We start from the raw sequence: 16360 nt of genomic DNA on the forward strand, positions 1-16360 counted from the left end.
CAAACTGAGTGATTATCAAAAGAGCTGACAATTAACTTTCTTTCAAATGAAAAAATGACAGTTTGTTGCAGCTCCAGTCAACGGTTAAAGCTTTGTTTATTTGTGAGCGTAAATATAACTCAGAGAAACACTAAGCTTTCATCTTTACAAACTGGCTTTGGCTGGTTGTTAGACGTGAGCATCCGTCGCTGTGCAGGGAGTGTGGTATTTACCTGTTTGAGCTGGCTGCTGTTGAGGAGCACAAGGTTTTTGTTTTTTTAAATTAAGCTTGTAACCACTGTCATAAGGCAATCTTAAAGTGAAAAAAAAAACAACAACAAAAAAACATGGCAGACGTGAATCACACATGATTGATGAGGGTTTTTGAGGCTTGAGCCCAAGTAATGGAAATGACAACAGGTGGCCTTGTAGATGTTCAGGCTGTTTAATATCTTTGAAGTCCTGCAACACCATGTGTCTGCAATGTAACAGTCCTCCTGCACAAGTGTCCTTCAGTATCACGCTCAAGTACATACACCGATCGGGAAAAAGATTATGACCACCTGCCCAATATTGACTAGGCATCCTTTGCTCCAGGCTTGTTCTGGTGTATCCCACAGATACTTGATGAAGTGTCAGGCTGCATCCTGCTCGGGATGGCTACAGTCATGAGGTGGGGGTGTCTGGTCTGGTCTAGGTGGGTGGTTCATGTCTAAGTAACATCCACACGAATGCCAGGTCTAAACGTTTCCCAAAGATGCTCAATGTTTTTCACTTCTCCTGGAAGTGGTTTTAATGTTGTGGCTGATCGGGGCACATACTCACTGAAGCATTTGTTGGACATTATAGAGTGTATTATTTTTGGCACCACCTAGTGTTTCTATTCTGCAAAAACAGAACGTTCACCTCTTTCATGTTGCCGCACTGTAAACTCCCCAGTGATTAAGTGGGCTGGCTCTTAGCTTTGATGACATAGAATCATGCAAATAGTTTAAGCAAGTTTTGAGATTTCTGATTCCACCAAATACAGTGTTAAGTGAATACAATTGAATTAGCGGTGGACACATTTAAAACATAATAGTAAATATTGGTCGTGGATGTGTCTTTCCAAGATCTTTCAAGATTATGATTAAAATGTAGTATAGATGGATAACATGAAGAGAACGACTTCTGTTACGTTAACAACTTTTCATCTGATTAAACTGACATTTAATATTTAATAGCTTTGCGGATGTGCAGCCTTGGTAGGTGAGATGTTTGGCTATCAGTGCACAAACCTACTAAGTTAATGCCAAAATGTGCTACAGTGTTAAAAAAAAAGCAAGGTTTGAGCAAAGCTTTCTCGTGGCTGGGGTGAAAAGGTTTTCTGTCAATTCTCTGTAGCAGTGTCCAGGTCTCTGTGCGGTCATCTGTTTCAAATTGTTCACTGCATCCATACAAGCAGGGTTGACACTCAAGCAAAAGCATCCAAATAAATTAAAAGTTACTTTCTGTGCACACGAAACTTGAGTATTTTAGTTCCACTGTGTGGTACGTCCTTTCTCCTCGTGTAACCCAGTGGCCAAAAGCCTGCTGATCTCTTCATAAAATCCCAAAGCACAAAAAATTCAAAGAATATCTTGCATGCAGTTCCCAGGATTGATCGTCTAGCAGCGAGCGCAACATACGTCGAGACAAATACGAGCATCACAAACAACATGTATTTGCAACGAGAAAAATGAATTCAGTACAAGATGTTTAGGGACTTGCGCACAAACCTCCAGAGCAGCAGTCTTAAATGTTTGCATATTGCTCACATCCTTATGGAGTCTATAAAACCTGCAAAACATCCGCAGGACAAGTTTTTAGAACATATTGATTTCCCTCTGACTCCTGAACAAATGTTTCTTCCTTCCCTGCCTTTGGATTGTGGCCTCAGGCTCAAAGGCAGCCAGTTTGATTTCCTGCAGTCAAGCGTATAGTTAGGGTACAGCGGCACAGCTCCTCGTAAGCTGGCAACTGTTCAAATAGAGCTGCTCAGGGGCCGTAGCAGAGGATTATGGATGATGTGGGCAGCTTGCAGGTATAAATGGATCTTTTGAGTGGGACGTTATTGATTATTGGGATGTCAGCTGGGCACGCCTTTAGGGGCAAAATAAAAGGAGGAGATTAATAGTTTCTGAGTTGGAAAGTCTACCATGAAAAGGAAAACTTCAACGGCCGAAGACGTTCTTTGACTATTTCAAGTCTTATATTCCCAACAGACCTGCATCCTCCCCTGAAGAGCAGCTACTTAGTGGCCGATTCCCCATCAGGCCTCATGCTGAAGGGTTCCAGGCGCTCACTCTCAGGCAGCATGTTGTTAAGGCGCTCCATCAGTGGCACCGTCTGGTCGATGCCCATCTGGATGCGCCTCAGGATCATGGACATCTCATTGACCTTCTGGATCTGCTCGGCGTACTTGGCGTAGCGTTTCTGACGCTCCTGCATTATGCTGAACAAGGTTTCCACTGATAAGTCCATCTGGAAAGAGACGGGTAGCAGGAAGATGGAGAGAGATGGTTTATGACTTTTGATGGCATTTTTAATTATCTGAAAACCAAGTTTGTCACAGTTTGAAACATTTATAACGTCATCTTCTCTGGTGAACTGTGCTCAGTTTTTGTTTCCAATAGTGGAGTGAATTGCTCCGTTGCTCTTCTGAGTAGCTGAGTACACTGGGCTCAGGAGCCTCTGAATCTGGACCTGCAGAATCCTCTCATGTTCCGTTCACACCTTGTATTAACATGATCTGATTGCAAATAGTCAGAGGTAAGCTAAGCTACAGCATCTGTAGCTGTCTGCAATGACCACATGGACCACACTGGATTTATGTTCTGGGCACAAAGTAAACAAACACAATTTCGAGAGTATGCACACCAACTCATCTTCAATAGTTAATTAATGGTTAACTCATTCTTGTTTAGGTGTATTTATTAGTTAACAGTGAAGAGACTAAATAAAAAAACTTGTGCTGACCAAATAAAAGCAAGTGCTGCTTTTGCCCTTTCTGAAAGTTCATGTGCAGGTTCAGGTTACACATCAGCTTTTGACCTTATGGAGAGGAAGTCAGTTGGGTAGGTGTTCCTTCAATGAAGCTGAGGATGCTTTTTCTCAGTGCATCTGCGATACGTCTTCACATCAATCAGGTATTCACACCTATACCTAATAGTGTGGACAGGGCTTCATCCCTGTACCTGATATGCAGGACACCATGTTCGTTTATTTTTGCTTCATGTTTTACATCCACATCTTTCTTTCAGACATACTTCAACATACTACATATTGTATTTTACATAAACGCTGAAAACATTTTGAGTTTATTTCAGAACTATGTCACCCATTTGTCAGCTGAGTGTCAAAATATCTAGCTACAGAAACTAAAATCGTGACATCCAATATATAGAATATATATCTATAGTATTGTTGTTTTGGAACATAACCAACAGCACCCTGTGTGTGCTGCTGTAAATGTCCCACACTGTAGCTTGCAGCCTCACCTCTTTGATCCTCTTGACGAGGGCATTCTGGTCGAAAGCCACAGCCTCAGCACATTGGTGTAGGTGGTCCTGGTATCTGATGCAGAGCTGCAGGACCTGAGCAGCATCCAGCCTCTCCAGACACACGCTGCTGGGGGATGTCTGGCCACTCAGTACTCCTGTGGTGATGAAAGAGGACTACTTACATGGACATTTCGAAAGACACTTGACACAGCGTTAACACTTGGTAATTACTGTAATTAGCAATGCACAGGATGTGACAGAACTGCCCATCTTGCTATTTCAGGAGTGTGCCTACACAGGAAGTTTGGCTCATTATCCACCTGCTAACACAGTGGTGGTGGGTTTCAGACAAGAAGGTCGACTCGAAAGGACTCGAAATTGTGAATGCATAAACTGATGTTAAACCACTGACAACAACTGTGAAATTAAAACATTACCTTTCAAAAGCGGCTGAAAAGTTGGGATCTCTTGAAGCTTGATGACATCAGGGTCGTTGTGGATATTTCGCATCGACTGGGTCCCCTGAGCCACAACCACGATATCATCCATCTTTGCCTTCTGTTTGGCTGGAGAGGGGACCACTGCAAGCACAACAAAGCCATGCTGACATCGAGCCACGTCACCTATAATATCTTCCTGTTAGAAGCTCAGGCATTTGACTGGACCACTAATTGTAACTATATTGTTTACACGATGCTATTGCTTTAACTTAAAGTGAATACCTTACCCACGACTAGACCACCTTATGTTAACACTCGATATGTACTTGTGTGAACAATGAGTTAATGATACATATGAAAAGCCACGGTGGGCTGAGGTGTTACCAGAGGAGCTGTAGTCGGTGTGTTTGTGCTCCGCGTCTCCGCTCTGTTCGGCCCCCATGGTGCTAGCGGTCAGTTAGCGAGCTGCCAGGTTAGCTTTCAGAAACCTTTGCAGAAACTACGGCAAATGAACCCGGTTAACTGTGATGAGCCGTTTTCTGAGGCTTCATACGGACTTCAAATCCACCCAAAGTGACCGCGAGGCAACCATGTCTACAGGAGGTGAAAGGTAGAGCTATCGGCTCTGTACTGTCCACCTAGCTAGCTAGCTGAGAGGAGGTCGAGCAAACGCTAGGCTAATCCAGAAAATACCCCTGTATAGGCTGAGAAATATCAATGAAATAGCCAGCAAATGTCGACTTTACACTATACAGCATAAATGACTGTACGCTTGATTTCTCTTTGACACTCGGGATACACTTCCGTAAATAATGGTCACGAGGTCTGCCTTAGGACCGGAACGCTACTGCCCCCTACTGCCGCTGTCTTATAGAAATAATTGCCTCAGTAAAACCATTCTTCTCTGTTACTCTATTTATTAGCAATACTAATAACAATATGAAGAGCAAGGAATGATATAACAGTTTACATCTAAATTAAAACATTGGCAAAGTATGACAGTGTTGAAACACTGACATGTGTCATCTCTCCAATTTAATAATTTGACATGTTTTGAAGCATAACTTCACACAAAATACATCAAGTAAAAAGAAGTTAATATACCAACATTTACCAACCTGGAAGAACTGAGAACTAACACATTAAGAAACACACGTTCTCTTCAAATGCTGTCATTTGTGTGTTTTAGGCTCTATATGGGTGTATTCTTCCTCCCACATTGACCAAAATGTAAAAATGTTAAAACAACTTGCTCATGAACTGGTTTGAAAATCCAATCAAGCAGAAACCGGGCAGTTCATTAAAACCCTACAGCAAAAGCAGCCAGTAGTAGAACATAGAGAGAAGAATATGGTATTTAGTATAACTACTTCTCCCTGACAACTAGCCCAAAGATATAAAAAAAACATTGAGGATATAGCTTTATGCCGGTGCTTCCACTTTTCTCTCTTGTCTTGACTTCTTTTCAGCATGTTTCCCGTTCTCATCTTCAACCAGAGGGTAAGGACGCAGGTCCAGGGTCAGAATGCGGCTGAACATGCATTCATCAAACTGTGATCCACAAAACACATAGTGACTACACTGTAATATATAAATTAGAACTTCCAACAAAAACTCTAACTTTCAACAAGGTTTCTCACATCTGAATAGACTCCCAGCAAAGCATCAGCCTTGGAGAAAAACTCCTCCTTCAAGGAGATGACAATGATCTGCGTGTTCTCCCTCGACACCTCTCTGATGAAACTGGTTACCTGGATGGATCAAAACACCCGCACAGAGCATGCAAAAAATATCAGCTATAAAATAACAACTGCTCTGGCGCACAACTAAACCAGTGCCCCAGTAGACAATGCACAGTAACTTTGCCATTCATTGATATGATGAATGTAGATAATAAATAAACCAATTCATTTTTTTGTGTATGAAATGGCAGGAATAAAAATGCTAATTTCTTTCATTTCAAGATGATAGAACATAAAGAGAAAAACACTGAATCTGCAGAGAGTGTAAAAGATATGTCAGTGCTGTGACTATTTTCATCACATTTTAAGTTATCCTCATAGATTATGTATTGGACAGATATGGATCAATGTTATCAGTCATGTTCGGTGTTGTCTATCCACCACAATAGCAAATATATATAGTCCAGTATTCAAATTCTTTTTTTCTACAGCATGACTGTAGATACTAAAAGTCAACCCGACCTGTAGCTGGAACCTAACCTTGCTGATGTTAGTGTTGTCCAGGGCTGCATCCACCTCATCCAAGATGAAGAAAGGAGCAGGACGGTAACTGAGAGGAAAAACATCTTCCATTAAAGATGAACCAGTATTTTCAATGCGTGATTAAAGATAAAAGAAACAGTGATGGATGGCAAGATGTCAAGTGTCTCTACAGAAGCTGGTTGATAATATGAAAAAAACAAAACCAACTCAGAACTACAAGGCTTTTACTTGGTTGGTCTTTTCATCAGTTGAGGAATTAATGGTTATTATAAATTTAGGATAATGTGGAATATTTTTTTTATGAAGTGTTAACAGCTGTGTGACAACAGCAATTTCTTTACTGGTGAATTTTGATTATTATATTATGATAATATATACTGATATCTAGTCTGTCATTCATTCATTTGATGTTTATTTTATTCATGAAATGTGACCAGTTTGATATAAAGTAATTTGCTTCAATCTATTAGGATTGTGAATCCACTATTACCTGTGTATGGCGAATAACAAGGCCAGGGCAGCGATGGCCTTTTCTCCACCAGACAGATTGTCCATGGACATGAAACGTTTTCCTGGTGCAACACAGTTGTAGTTGATGCCACCCAAGTATGGCTCATCTGGATTCTCTGCACTCAGAATAGCCTGCAGCAAATACAGCACAAATTTTCATTTGCCTATTTTCGCGGATTTTGTTCAACACTTACTGAAATGCTCAGCAGTATTGAAAAGAATCATCCCTAAGGTGTTTACAAACCTGACAAATAACATATATACAACACGGACTGGTTATACTGTAAACCTTTCAATTAAATTCATGTAAGAATGATTTTTTCAAACAACACTCTGGAAGAGGAAACAAAAATGACTTAAATGTAGGTAAAAACAATAAAGTCAGACAATCTTCGGTGTGTGTTTTTGTGATTGATGTTGTGTTGCCTCACCTGTGCGCTGCTGTTCCTGCATATTCTTTTATAGATTTGATCGATCACCACAGACACATGCTCAAAACACTGGCTGAAGAGGCGGAAGCGCTGCGCTTTCACCTGCTCAAACTCCTGACTGCATTTCCTGGTTGCTCTGGTGCTGGCATCAAAGGCTGGGGGAGGAAGAAGAGGCTACATCAGGTGGTTGACTTGTCACACCACAACACAGAAATCCCATGTGATAGAAGCTGTCAAAGAAGTTGTTTGGGTGGAAAAGCACTGTTCACAGAGCTTGAAAAACTTTATAAATGAAACACAAACACAATACCTTCTGTCACTCCCTGTAACTTGTCCTTCACCTCAGTCATTTTCTGCAGAGCTTTTAGATTGGGGGCAGCGGTGCGATGTAGCACTCCCTCCACAGAGGTCACTGATTGCTTCAGTTTCTCCAGATAGTCCTCCATCTCTTTCTCACTCTTTAGCGTCTGTCAACACACATTTTCAATGACTGCGATACATGCTGGAGAATAAAGAGCAGAGAGAGGGAGTGAAAGATGAGGCTTCATGTCTTACCCTGAGCTCTGCCTGCACTAGAGAGTAGTCGATTATTATCTGTGCCTCTCTCTCATAGATGTCCAAAGTCCAAGAAGAGCTTTCAGATTCTGTGTCCAGCTGCACAGACCAGACAAATCGATAATCTCAGAACAGAATAGAATAGAAGAAAGAGTGGACTGTGTAAAAGATAAATAATAAGATTAAAAAAGTGGAACAGAATAAACAATATACAATTAGTATATTTGCATGTATGCAAAAAGTATTGAATGGCAACAAAAAAGTATTGATTGCAAAAGGAAATATGTATAACAGATATTGTACGGGACCGTACACAGTAGCGAAATGATGAGTATTTAAAACCTTGAGGAGTAATAAAACATTCCCTTCCTTAGTTTTAAAAGTATTTTTCCAGGACCTGTGCTGAGAGGGGAATTGAGAACAGACTTCTTCAAGTCTTCTTCTTCTATGTGTCCTACCTGCACCTCAGTGATGTCATTCAGGTTTCCTGACAGCAGAGTGATGGGCAGGCCCTGGATTTTGCAGACCAGCAGCAAGTTATGTCTGGCCAAGCGTTTTTGTTCCAAAGCAGTTTCTGCAGTCATCACTTCCTGCTGAAGCTTCACCAACTCCCTGAGAGAAATAAAGACGGAAAGAATGTCAACATTTGCTACATTTTGCTGGTAATCTTGACCTCCTTAAATACAGAATAGCTTAGCTCATGGCATATCAGACCTTATAACTGTCAGAACTTAAAATAACTTAAAACATAGTTCTTTTAAATGGATGTACTACAGTTGGAAATAACTTTAAATGTTAGTGTCAGTCTATATTAGTATATTAACATTAGCATTAGCTTGTGTTGTGTCTGTGGGCAGATTTTGTCAAAATGACAGTGCCATGACCATACAACATAAAGTACATGTTGATGGGCCGACATTCTCTCATTGCAAAACAGTCTCTTGAGATTTATTGTTGCTGGTGCAGCTACTCTTGGATTTATATTTTTCACAGGTGACAGATTATTATCACAAATAATAATATACATTATTAATGATAAACACTCTGTATGGCAGCACTCGTGCTATTTTTATCAGTAGTAGTATGAGTGGTGACAGTAATATCTGCAGTGTAGGAAGAGTGGCAACAGTGCCGGTAAAATTAGAAAGAGATATACTTGTTAATCCCCTGAAGACTTCGAGCTCTCTGGTCCAGCTCAGATTTGACAGCAGACACCTGGCTTTTCTTAGAGAGCAGCTGGTTCTTCAGCTCCAGCAGCTTATTTTGACCCTCATCCACCACCATCAACAGCTTCTTCTCCTCCTGTGGGTGAACATTAACATTGGGCTAATGAAGTCCACAATGGCCTAAAGGGCCACCGAGTTAGTCGGGGTGTTTGCACCTACAGCTACAGCGTCCATTAAACAGCTGCACAAATACAGAATTTGTTAGTGACTGATATTCTAAGGAGGAGGAGGAAATTATGACCTTTCTCTGTTCAGCCATGGTTCCCTCCTCCTTTTTGATGGTCTCCTCCATTTTGTAGAGGTTCGTCTTATGCTGCGCCAGTTGGACTTGCTCATACTCAAGTTGTGCATTCAGGCGAACATACTGACTCTCAAACTCCAGGCTGAGAAGATACATGTAAAAGATGATGATGTTGGAAAACAAATGAAAACTCACAGATGGGATACAAATACTGAGTTATGTTTAGAAAAATAAGCAACACTCCTACACTAGAAGAAAAGACTCGAGTGTTTTGCTGTAATACACACAGCTGGTGATTACACTTCTTTATCATAAAACATTCATAGATTTGTATGGCTAGTTTTAGAAAATGTCGTACAGAATACTCTGGTGTGTGCGTGTACCGTTTCTTGTCAAGCTCTTCCTGCTGTTTCAAGTGCTCCTGCTCATACTCTCTGATGTTGTCGACACCGATCTCAGCACAGAAATCAGAAAACACCAAGTCCTCCATCTAAACACGCAGTGTGCTGTTAGATTCAAGTTGTGTTTTTTGCCACTTCCACTAAAACTTATGACAACACAGAATGCAAAAATATTTTCTAAACAGAATATATACAGAAACTATAATTTGAACTACAGTGTACACTGCTATTGGTCTACACAACTGTAAACTCTATATTATTACTATTAAATACCAATAGTTAAGATGTGTAAACCATCTGGTGATCACATTTGTCAAGAGGCCAGTGATATAGTTCGTTTGGAGTTTGGCTTTTGAAAGAGTTTATTATTTGTTTTATAGTTTATTTCGTATTTAGCATGCACCACACAACAATCTTAATAGCCTTAGCTAATTTGAAATGCTTGTTTCTGTGGGGGATGTATTTGACAAAATACATAGCCGTGGTGGCTAACTTTGTTTTTGTTTGTGGGAAATGATGAAACCTGAAATGATACGATGACAGTTCATAGAAATTCAAAATTGCACAATATAACATGCTAGTCTCATCAAGTTATTCCTTTTGATTTCCATTTTGGAGGATTTGTTTTAACTAAAAGGTAAATTTAGGAATTTAAAGACTGACAATTAAAAAATGAAATTCACTGGTAACGCTAGGAAAACATCCTAGTCCAGGTCAGCATGTTGACCCGTGTTGGAAAAGTTCACCCAGCACCAGTACCTGGCAAATCTGAAGTCTCATCATCTTCATCTCTGCAGTCTTTGCCTCCACACTCTCCTGCTGCATCTGAATCTGAGAGTCTAGGTTTGCTAACTCACTCTCCATACGAGAAATTTCCTGAAGACAGTTGTCAGGAAAAACAAGAACTGAGAAACAGCTGTCAGTTCATTTCTAAACTTGTCAGTATGTCTCAGTATATCCATGTATGCTTAACATGTGTTGGGATTTGAGTGTAGCTTTACCGTTTGGCATTTTATGATGTTTTTCTTCTTGAGATTTTCCAGCTCAGTTTTGGAGTATTTGAGGCGGATCTGAACTCCCTGAGCTTGAGCAATGATCTGTTTCAGGTCTGACTCCTTCCTCCTAAGCCTCATCAGATCCTGTCATAGAACCAAAACAAAACTTTTATCATGTGCTTGGCAAAAGTATTCAGCAATCACTATTTGTTTGACTGAATATAATGTATTAATATATTGAATTTAACATTATGATGCATTTGAGGCCACACAACATCAGTTCATCTCATCAGCACCCTATGAGAAACCACAGCAAGATGTGACTGTTTGTGCAAAATTCCCAACTGTGTGTGCGATTTAGAAACTGACTGTAGTGCGTCAGGTTAACAGAATTCCATGATAATCATTGACTTGATCTAGTTCCTAAAGTCTGTGTCGACTAACGCGTAACTCTGTGGTAAGCTGGTCTTTGCGTTCCTTCAGCTTCATCATGTCCTTCTCATCCCAGACCCGAGCTTTGGTCCGCAGGTCACTGGAGCCTCCAGAAATTACACCCGACTTTGCAAACAGTGTCCCATCCAGGGCTACTGTCTGCAAGAAGCACAACCAACTATCATGTATCAAGTTGTTATTTTATCAACCAGAAAAAGAAATAACACTAGTGCCTCTCTGGATCTTGATTGATCATCTGTGGAAAAGTTACCTTAACGCGTTCACGTCTGTCAAAGGCCACACTCCTGGCTTCTTTGATGGTTTCACAAACCAGGGTATTTCCACAGACAAACTGCACCACTTTCCTCAGCTGAGCAGCACCTGTGGCAGCCTTAACCTGCACCACATCCACCAGCATCTTAGCACCAGGCACCTCTCTCAGGTGCTCATGCAGAGGACTCACCTGTGCACACAGTAGTGATGGTTATTAATGACGCAGGGTCATGTACTGTATTTACTTCTCTGGTTACCACATAACCAAACCCACGTGATATAAAAGAGATTTGTCTTAAGGTTGTCCATTACTGACTAACCCAAAAAAGTCCAACTATTTCTGCTTACATCCAAGTAGTCGATGGGTAGGAAGGTTTCAGGTTCCATTCGCTCCTCCTTGATGAAAGCGATACAATCACGGGCTATTTTCTCTGTTGCCACCACGATAGCGTTCATATAGCGTCCAAAGACCTTAGTGACAGCCAGCTGATACTTCTTATGGATAGGGCTGCACAGGTCAGACAGTCTGCCACACTGAGGAGGAAATGTCACAGAAAGGTTCGTAATACTTGACACAAATTCAAAAGTTGGAAGACATCAAAGTTTTTAACAAAAAATTGGCTGGTTCACAATAACCACTCTTCAAAAATAATTATGCAGGCAGACTTATGAGTCTTCAACCAGGCTTAACATACTGTAAAGCTTTTGAATGGTAGGTGACTATGTACGTATCAGATATTTTGTTATTGTCTTCTGTCTAATTCTCACCACAGTCTCGGGGTAGAGTCTGCGAAGCTTCTCCAGCAGCTCTTTGCGCTGCAGCTGCCGTTTGCTCTCCTGCCGGTCCAGGCGAGCGTTCCCCAGCTCCTCCATCACCTGGCCCAGCTCCTGGTTCACCAACTCACTACGGCGGCGACCTCGATGCAGCTCTGCACTCAGGCTTTCCTCCTGCCGACGGTACTCCTCTTGGGATGCCCTGAGTCATACATTGCTTTTATAAGAAACTATAGTCTATACCAGGAGTATTCAATTATAATTCACAGATGTCCAGTTACTAAAATTTCTTCCCGGCAAAGGTCCGAATCTAATGTCACTTGAAATAGTGTACCCTGATGTAAATAAAATCAACAACATACACACATTTCCACATCATTTATTGTCAAATGTTTTCAAAGTAAGGGCCTATACTTTTAACATACCAATAAGTCTGAACTTACAGAACTACTATCAATTTGATTGGCTTGGCCACTGATGACACTCCTGATGTATTAACAAGATTAGCGGCGCATGCACGAATTAATTATCTTTTTATTAACCATTTGAAGCATAAACGGATCGCTGGCTGTCAGTCAAAGCACACTGATTTTGAATTACCGTAACTCACAGTTGTATGCGCTATTAACAATATTCAAAGTGTGGCTGAACACTGGGAAGTTGTGCTTTTGTCTGTAAGACATTCGTGACACCTCAAGGGTATAACTAACTTCGTTTTTACCCACAAATTCCTTCAAACAACTCTCTTTTCCTGGGGTTCCGCGATCGTACATGCAGTTTCTGGAGCCAGAAACAGTGCGTCATCATTACTATAATGGCAGCTTTTTTCCCAGACAGCACAACCCAGTGTTCAACCACACTTTGAATTCTGTCCATCGTGAGTTACGGTAATTAAAATAACACAAGCTTCTTTGTGTGCGCAGACAGATGATCAGGTCTTAAATTGTTAATATTAGAATTTTAATGCCCAGACCAGGGGCCGCAGTTTGGTGATGCCTGCTCTATACTATTTTATGATATTACAGTTTGATTTCAAGGTATTGTATTTGTTACTGATAAAATAGGAGCTCGACAAAAAAGCATTTTTTTCACTACAGGTTCAGTAGCTACCGTAATAATTCTCCGGTTTAGTCAAAGGTAAACACATGACATACATGCACGTCTTGGTGTACTCCTCTATCTTCTCTGCTCTGCATGTCAAATCATCCAGATGAGTTTGATTGTTCTTGATGGCAGCCTAAAAAATATAGTGACTTCAGTTGTGTATAATTAATGTTAAATTGATCACAGATTTGTCACAGTGTGATGTGTAGATAGTTACTTATGTAAACTGTTCAAAAGCTGCTTAATCTGTGCTCAGTAACACTGTGGAATATGTTTGTGTTACCAGAACTGTGTCACTGACAGTACCTCCACTTCCTTCTTTCTACGCTGGTCGAAGGCCATCTTCTCACCGTCTGCTCTCACCTCCCAGAAGAGCTTCTCTACCTGCTGGCTGAGGACAGCCCCCTGCTTCCGGGCCAGCTCCTTCAAATCCTTATATTGCTCCAACTGTGACAGAAATACATGCAAAAACCAGACGGGGATGTTACAATATTAGATTTTGGATTACAGTTTGTTCTTTCTATGTATAAGGGCATTTAATGAATACAGATTTTACATTGGATAAGTAGTAAAACCTCTTCAAGAAAACTCAACAAGTCGAACTGCCTTTGTTTCATCATTCTTTTTATGGATACCATTATTAATGTAACACCACCTGATCCTCATTCAGCTCAATGTCTCTCCCACTGGCTGCTCCCTGTTCTTGGACCTGCTTCTCATAGGTCCGCCAGGCCCTCTGAAGGTCAGTAATCTCCTGCTGACCCTCTGCCAGCTCCTGCTCTTTAATAGCCAACTGCTTCTGACCCTTCTTCAGGGCATCACGCAACTTCTCAGCCTTCTTCACATGATGAGAGGTGTTCACTTTGGCTTTGATGTACTGAGACCGAGACTGAGACAGGATATGTTCCTGGGCTCTGGAACAGTGTGAAAATATGTCATTTAACCCACGAAAAAGATTAAGAGAAGATTAAAGGGATGTGTATTTTCTTAGTACGCAAAAACAAACACACCGGATCTCCTTCTCACTGTGCTGCTGTTCTCTCATGAGTCGTCCATGTTCCTTCTTGTGGGTTTTGAATGTTTCCTCGCAGTTCACCAGTTGACTGTTCTTAGCAGCAGCAGCATCTTGTCTCTCCCTCAGTGTGTCACTGAGAGCACTGATGCCCTTCTCATTATTGTAAAGCTCAGCAAGGGTCAACTGCAGACGGTTTTGGAGGAGTTCATCCACCAAGGCCTGGTACTTCTGAGCCTGGAAATAGGGGGCAGTGAACAGACAGTAATGAGAAGATAAGGCAGAGATCAATCCACAGTGCCATTTGTGTGACGACATACATCACAATAGCTTATTAAACAGTGGTGGGACTCGGCCCTTTTTTTGTTGTATGTTACGTTACCTCGATTTTTTCCTGAGACACCTGTTTCCTCTCAACAGTGGCAGATCTCTTTTTATTGTACTGAAACTGCGTGTCCTCTTTGGCCTTCAAAAGGGCCTCTTTTTTCTTCTGGTATTCTGCAGCATATTCCTTAGACTGACTGATACACTCCAGCATTTTGGTCCTCTCCTTCGGGTTCTTCAAAGCTATGGACTCCACTGCCCCCTGGTGTCAATTGTAATGAGATGTTTGAAAGACATTTTACAAATCGTGACTATTTCTAAGGTACAGGTTACATAATTCATTAATGTGGTGGAAGTCCTGTTGCTGTCATTTTTTTATGTTTTCACAGTTTTTTTCTTTGTTATTTGTCCTTTCAGCAGTTAATTCACCTTTCTTTGTAATACACTGGATATAACATAAAATGTGCCATTACGTTGAATACAAAGAGACAGTTATACATATTTTTCAGTCTGCCATGTGTTTTTCTTGGCATGAAAACTCTTTCACACAAAAAAATAAAAATATTAACATCAGCTCCCACCTCTTTAAATAAAGTTCATGTAGCATTTATTCATGCTTTTAAAGATTAAAGACACTGACATACAGTTCAACTGGCATGTTACCTGGAACACAAGGCAGTTTTGAGCTTTGGTCACGATGCCAATCTTCTCAAGGCCCTCCATGTATACGGCAAAACTAACATGTACATCATTGATGCGATACTCAGAGGAGTCACCTGAAAAATACAATGTAGGGAAGTAAAGACCGATTTAGTGAAGACGGTATATTTCCCAATTTGCGCTCAGAGTCAGACTTGAACTGAAAGGAAAAGAAGACGACCATGACAACACTATCAGTAACTTATAGTATTAGTATTGTTTGGAAAATGTTTTACGATGTTTTCAGGCTTGCATATATTACAAGTATTTCCAGTCATCAGCAATTATTTGGTGGTGCACTGACTCAAATGAAATTAATCTCATTATATATAATCATATCATTAAGAGTTCCTTAAACATCAGTGTGTTTCGTCGTAGAGGCTTCGTTAACTGGCAAAACTCAACTGATCAACAGTAGAGTGTGAATTAATACAAAGACAATGCAGCTGCGTTTATCCCACTGACCATTGATAATCCGGCTAAAGACCGTCTCCTGGTCCTCGTCGTCGAAGTATCGCATGGCGACGCGGGCGGTGTTGGAGACTGGTTGGCGGATGTGAGCTCCGTGAATCAGGTCTCTGAGGTGCTTCACTCGGAGGGACACGGCCCTCTCCCCCATGACGAAGCTCAGAGCATCCATCACGTTGGACTTGCCTAGTGTCGTTTTACCATGTTAATGTTTTAGCCTTTAAGCTACATTCAGGCACACGTTAATTAGCCAAACTCGACAACACAATGCTACACAAAACTAATGTTTTTTTTTGTTTTGTTTTTAGTAGCTAGCCTACTATTAAGCTAGCTAATGGCTACTAAAGTTAGCTCGCTAAGAAAATTAACAATGTTCACTCACCAGAGCCATTTGTACCAATTATACAGCTGAACTGCATGAATGGGCCGATAACTTGCTTTCCTCGCCATGACTTAAAGTTTTCAATGTCAATTTGTTTCAGGTAACCCATATCAATCGGTAGCTGAGTTAAATCAAGCAGCTAGTCGTTGCGGGATGTCGGCAGAATGTCGAGAGGCGGGAAACAGAAACATAACATAATGGACGTCATAAGACTGCTATCATTTATCTATTTTTTTATTTATTATTTTTAATTTCATGGAGAAAATTAATGTTACTGAATTTACCATATATGTTTATTTGCCCTTAAGTGGTAAACTCATTTAAATATGTATTTAGAGCATTAGAAAGTGCTTATTCAGGCACTTGTC

At 40.8% G+C, this 16360-nt stretch overlaps 2 protein-coding genes across 3 annotated transcripts; both read right to left on the reverse strand.

The window, feature by feature from the left end:
• Positions 1 to 79: 79 nt before the first annotated feature.
• On the reverse strand, positions 80 to 4731 carry borcs5 (BLOC-1 related complex subunit 5). 2 transcript variants are annotated; one of them, XM_047597147.1, is made up of 5 exons: positions 4325 to 4731; positions 3938 to 4081; positions 3498 to 3655; positions 2225 to 2481; positions 80 to 2100 (listed from the first exon to the last, which is right to left on the reverse strand). In XM_047597147.1, exons 1-4 carry the CDS (start codon positions 4380 to 4382, stop codon positions 2248 to 2250), a joined length of 594 nt encoding a protein of 197 aa, XP_047453103.1. In that variant the 5' UTR covers positions 4383 to 4731; the 3' UTR covers positions 80 to 2100; positions 2225 to 2247. The 2 variants fall into 2 exon arrangements, with proteins under 2 accessions (XP_047453103.1, XP_047453102.1); XM_047597146.1 differs by having other exon boundaries at positions 80 to 2481; positions 4325 to 4730.
• Positions 4732 to 4837: 106 nt separating this feature from the next.
• smc1b (structural maintenance of chromosomes 1B) lies at positions 4838 to 16158 on the reverse strand. The gene is made up of 25 exons (XM_047597145.1): positions 15993 to 16158; positions 15608 to 15796; positions 15107 to 15219; positions 14502 to 14705; positions 14118 to 14356; positions 13763 to 14021; positions 13414 to 13554; positions 13158 to 13240; positions 11998 to 12205; positions 11578 to 11763; positions 11228 to 11419; positions 10969 to 11115; positions 10531 to 10668; positions 10289 to 10405; positions 9512 to 9618; positions 9129 to 9270; positions 8818 to 8963; positions 8120 to 8273; positions 7662 to 7760; positions 7417 to 7573; positions 7107 to 7261; positions 6656 to 6807; positions 6163 to 6232; positions 5581 to 5691; positions 4838 to 5491 (listed from the first exon to the last, which is right to left on the reverse strand). The coding sequence occupies exons 1-25, from the start codon at positions 16099 to 16101 to the stop codon at positions 5363 to 5365; spliced, it is 3747 nt and encodes a 1248-aa protein (XP_047453101.1). The 5' UTR covers positions 16102 to 16158; the 3' UTR covers positions 4838 to 5362.
• Positions 16159 to 16360: the final 202 nt, after the last annotated feature.

Source organism: Mugil cephalus, chromosome 10 (genome assembly GCF_022458985.1).
Source record: "Mugil cephalus isolate CIBA_MC_2020 chromosome 10, CIBA_Mcephalus_1.1, whole genome shotgun sequence".
NCBI lineage: Eukaryota > Metazoa > Chordata > Actinopteri > Mugiliformes > Mugilidae > Mugil > Mugil cephalus.

What these genes read in the sequence shown, in the direction of transcription:
- borcs5 (XM_047597147.1), bottom strand. Translation starts at nt 4,382, where the DNA reads ATGGGGGCCGAACAGAGCGGAGACGCGGAGCACAAACACACCGACTAC. An exon ending in TTTTCAGCCGCTTTTGAAAG is followed by an intron (nt 3,656 to 3,937) that starts GTAATGTTTTAA and finishes TCATCACCACAG; the next exon opens with GAGTACTGAGTGGCCAGACA. An exon ending in TCGTCAAGAGGATCAAAGAG is followed by an intron (nt 2,482 to 3,497) that starts GTGAGGCTGCAA and finishes GTCTCTTTCCAG; the next exon opens with ATGGACTTATCAGTGGAAAC.
- smc1b (XM_047597145.1), bottom strand. Translation starts at nt 16,101, where the DNA reads ATGGGTTACCTGAAACAAATTGACATTGAAAACTTTAAGTCATGGCGA. An exon ending in AAAACTGCCTTGTGTTCCAG is followed by an intron (nt 14,706 to 15,106) that starts GTAACATGCCAG and finishes AATTGACACCAG; the next exon opens with GGGGCAGTGGAGTCCATAGC. An exon ending in TAGTGCAGGCAGAGCTCAGG is followed by an intron (nt 7,574 to 7,661) that starts GTAAGACATGAA and finishes GTGTGTTGACAG; the next exon opens with ACGCTAAAGAGTGAGAAAGA.